This window comes from Apium graveolens, chromosome 6, assembly GCF_009905375.1.
Source record: "Apium graveolens cultivar Ventura chromosome 6, ASM990537v1, whole genome shotgun sequence".
Taxonomy (NCBI): domain Eukaryota; kingdom Viridiplantae; phylum Streptophyta; class Magnoliopsida; order Apiales; family Apiaceae; genus Apium; species Apium graveolens.
In genome coordinates this window covers 153186379-153191279 of record NC_133652.1, presented here as the reverse complement: position 1 = coordinate 153191279, position 4901 = coordinate 153186379, and the positions used below count along the sequence as shown (strand labels likewise).

The 4901-nt window shown below is 34.2% G+C and overlaps 1 protein-coding gene across 1 annotated transcript; it reads right to left on the bottom strand.

Moving 5' to 3' along the window:
• Positions 1–865: 865 nt before the first annotated feature.
• Positions 866–4329, bottom strand: LOC141665539 (uncharacterized). The gene is made up of 5 exons (XM_074471524.1): positions 2930–4329; positions 1906–1985; positions 1403–1539; positions 1114–1166; positions 866–1000 (listed from the first exon to the last, which is right to left on the bottom strand). Exons 1-5 carry the CDS (start codon positions 4193–4195, stop codon positions 866–868), a joined length of 1671 nt encoding a protein of 556 aa, XP_074327625.1. The 5' UTR covers positions 4196–4329.
• Positions 4330–4901: the final 572 nt, after the last annotated feature.

Genomic DNA, 4901 nt, shown 5'->3' with positions numbered 1-4901 from the left:
AATATTACTATATATTAAAATATTTTACAAAAAATACAAATTTTTGCATAATAAATATGTACCAACTTGAATTCAAATTGCTAAACCAGACAAAAGTTGGTGTTTGTCTGAATCAATGAGTATAACTATGTGTATACCAAACGATTAAATGTAACTCCAGGCTTACCAGCTAGGCACAGATTTTTAATATTTTATAATTTTAAAAAAATTAAATTTAAACTGAAATATTAAGTTTGTTTATTTAATTTTTTAAAATAAATATATTTTCAGATAAATATATCAATATTCATATATGTTCATACACGTATAAAGTTTTATTAATATTTTTACAAAACATGATTATAGTTTAGTTAAAAGTAAAGTTTTAGTTTGAATCAATAATGCATGAATTATGCTTAGTTTGATATGTTAGTAGAGTGAAGCTATAATACATAACTCAACAATACTGATTTTGATAAGCAAATAAGAACAAAGGACTTTTGTAAATAATCTATATTCCAGTATAAATTAGAATACAGATTGTTTATTGGGCATATACACAATAATTTGACATCAACATAGATTCGTACGAAGTTTATTAATATATTCAATGGAGGGATAAGATCGAAGTCATTGAAAAATATTTAGACTTAATTGCAGTAATATGGGCCCCGACTATTTTATTTTAACAGGAAATAACTCAATTATAGAAACAATCAATAAGGTTATACGTATGTCATTCATTGATGACCGGAATTCGTATTAGCCAGTACTACTGCGGACTTTTTGACAACAAAATAAAAATAATGATTTAATATGAAACCGTAAATGTTTAATTCCAAGTCAGATTTACAACTAAAGTAAATATAACCTCGACATTGCAAAATTAATCCCACCACATTATAGCTTCTTTCGCCTCAATCATTGAGGCCGCCTTATTATCACCCACAATTTGCAAACATGAAATAACACTATGAAATTCCCCCAAAACTGGCGTATTAAAGATTGATTTGCGCAACAGCTGTATTTAAAAAACAGAATCATGCAAAGTAAAAGCAGTTATCAACAAAACAATCTGGGAGAAAAGAATACACCTAGAAAAGAATTTTTTTTACCTGAACAAGGTGATCACACTTGTGTCTTCGGGAAAACCACCGTTACAGACTGTAACTTACAGTACATTCTATCTACAATATGGCCATGTCTTAAAAAAATCGAGAATACTCTATTATTTTATAATATCGCAGCCTGCATCAACAGTGTCTAGACAAAGATCGACTTAGACAAGCGGAAACTGGCCATAGTGCCAATAAAAATATTCTACATCTATTAATGTCCCATCTATGCTCCTCAGAAAATCACAGATATGCAAGCAAAAGAGCTGAATTATTCATCATTACCAAGGCTGAAAGCATTCTTCAACTTCGCTTTCTTGCACCGCTTCTTAAGCTCCAGTTTGGTGCAAACTTTAGGCTAATGTCCTCAGAAAATTGCCGGTTTCTGAACATGAAATGAGACTCCAACACTTTTTTACGGTGAAACTCTCTGGAATCTACAAGTCTAAATTTTTAAATGTTAACGAAATACAGAAATCTCGGAGACTAACAGGAATACTTCGGAGATTTCTTATGAAGACAAATAGCCCAGTAATCCTACAACAAGATCAAATGATCATATTTATATATGGGTATAAGTAAAGGATACTACAGTTTCCAATTTTAGAGGGGTCTTTTTGATACCCTATTCATCAAATAATATACGCTTACACACATCATATTTTAACTTCCAAAAGAACAAAATTATATGTAACTATTAGAGCTCCATTCTTTACTCCAAGTAATATTCTCTAGCTCTATTCGCATATGCATATTGGTCATACTAACTTCTGACAAAACCTATTTATCCAAATATGTAGATTTGTAATACCTGATTTCCACCAAGAACGAAATCATGCGATACCAAAGCACCGATATTGCTTCTGTCCTTAACATGGAGCTCTGCGGTCTCTACAAAGAAGACTAGAAGATAAATGGATCATAAATATAGCATACTACAACTTGACTACAGGCGGTTCTTATTAGCCAACAAGTCAGTAACCATTAAAGATTTCGATGAAAATGAAACAGCCAAAATTCCATTAAAAATGTCCATATAAACTCGTAACTTAGTTCAGGCAAACATACTCACATGCATATGTATGATGATAACCAAACCTTAGTTGTCCATCCAAAATACAGTCCAACTTGGGATATTCACCTATGTCTTAACTAATATTTAATGCTGCAAGAAATCCACAATCCAAGTTTAGCTCCTCTTATCAATCATATGGGAACTAGATTTCTCACATTCTGCACAAAGAGCATTTGAGAGTTTCTTATTTACAAGTTCACATTTAACCTTCTCTCCACTTGTTTTTATAGAGATTGTACAGTTACATAATAACTGAGACAACTTTAGAGTTAAATCCCATAATATTTTTTAGCATCTAGTGGATAAAGATTATTGATCAAGAAAAATAATAGTAGAGGGATAAGCGTGCTATTCACAACTTTTTGCTCATCTCAAAATTTCTAGCTCTTCATTAATTTTAAAAGATTATATTACAAATTGGACGTTGACCATCCAATAGTCGGTTAATATTAAGCTTTTTCCTAAAAGATTATAAGTTCGTTCATTAATACACAACTCAAGAACACAATGAGCAAATTCTAAAAATATTTGGGAAGTTTAGCGTGTTTTGACCTATAAAACAATGTTTTTTGTAATAGACTAGTACTATTGCAGTACTTAAAGTATTAAGACAAATACACTTGCATGAACTTTTTCTGTCTGGATACTCCTTTCTCCAAGGTACAAATACAAATTGGCAGTCTGTCAACTTTTCAATTTATAAGTTAATCTCGTTGGCAATGGTACCAATCCATATTGTTTGTGCAAGTCAAGTGCTTACAGAACTAGTGTAGAGATGCCCGTCAATATCTGGAACAAATCCCTTCTCTATCATCCCTTCTCTAACAATGTCATAGGTTATTTTATTAGGGATTAAACCCTTCTCCAGCATCTGATTCAGATATGTATTCGCGTCTTCCAGCTTCCCCTTCTCGCATAAGCCCTTAAGTAACACATTATATGTTACAATATTTGGTTGCAGCCCTTGTTTCTCCATTCGTCTCCTCAAATTTAAAGCTGCTCGCAGATTGCCTTCCCTGCAATAACCATCCATCAAAATGTTGTATGTTATGTGAGATGGTCTCAAACCCAAGTCAAACATCTCATCTAAAAGTTTGACCGCATCTCTTGATTTTCCCATATTGCATAATGCATCTACTCGGATGTTGTAAGTAACAACATTGGGACGCAGGCCCTTATCCCTCATTTCATCTAAAAGCTTACTAGCAGCTTCATTGTTCCCCTTTCTACTATAACCACCAATAAAACAATTATAGGTCGAAACATCGGGGATGACCGTGTGGTCCAACATCAGACTACGTAGCTTGATTGCTTCTTCTAGTTCTCCAGCTTTGCAATAGGCATCAATTAATGTATTATATGTAAGTACATTTGCATGCAAACCTTGTTTAACAATGCCATCAAACAAGTCTTTAGCTTCCTTCAGCATATTCTTCTTAGATAACCCATTTATAAGAGCATTGAGAGTAACAATATTCGGCTGCAAACCTGAGGCCGCCATCTCATCCCTCAAAACAAGAGCTTTATCTATTTCCCCATCACTACAAAGCCCGTTAATTAGTGCATTATAAGCAACCACACTAGATGTGAACCCCTGAACTTGCATTTCCTTAAAAATTCTCACAGCGGCAGATACACTTCCATCCTTGCAAAACCCATCAATGAGTATACTATACGTAACTTCATTCGGTGAAATTTTATTAGCCACCATTTCCTTCAATAACGCATCAGCTTTCAACATTTTCCCTGTACTCCCCTTCTTACAATACCCATCAATTAGCGTGTTATAAGTAATGACCGACAGCTCAATCCCCCACACCTTCATATCCTCAACAACATCACTAGCCTTATGCAACTTCCCAGCCTTACAAAACCCATTAATTACAATATTAAAACTAATCAAATTAAGCTCAACCCTCCTCCTAATCATCTCCTTATACAAAAACTCAACAACCCGAAACCTCCCCTCTTTGACAACCAAATTCAACAAAGCATTACACGAAAAAAACCGACAACCTAAACCCATAATCCCCAGCTCTCTCAAACCCCTCTAAAGCCAAAGTCACATGACAATTATTAACATAGGCCAAAATCAACATATCAACAATCACAGAACTATAAGAAACCCTATCACCAAAATTCAAAAGAGTATGAAACACAGAAGAACAGCTATCCTCTCCATATTAACAAATAAATGCAATAAAGATCGAATCTTTCTATACTTTTTAGCATTTGCAAGTAAATGAAAGAGTCTACAATAATGTTCAAGACAATGTGAAAGCTTATAATGAACTTGAGACCATTTGAAGAAAGAGTAGATTACCTCAGGATGAGTGGAATGGTTAAATAATAATTGGAGAAGTGTTATAGGGGAAGTGGGTTTAAGAAGGGTTTTGAGTAGAGACCAGTGTTGGAGTAATGAGTTGAGAAATGGTGGGTATGTCAAGATTTGGTGAAGGGGGGGTTGTTTGGGTGTGGAGAAAGAGAGGGAGGAAGGGGTGATTAGTGTGTGAAAATGGTGTGTGAAGTCGGAAATGGCGCAAGGAATTCATAATTGGCGGGGAGGAATGAGAGTCACCGTGAGAGAGAGAGCGCTATAGACCGGGAGTTTGCTGTTCCTTGTGACTTGTGAGAAAGAGATTCATCGAGATTCATCAACAGCCCAAAATTTCATTTCATAACCGCACTTCGTTTTGTATATTTTTTTTCCAAAAATGTAAAACGAATCATAT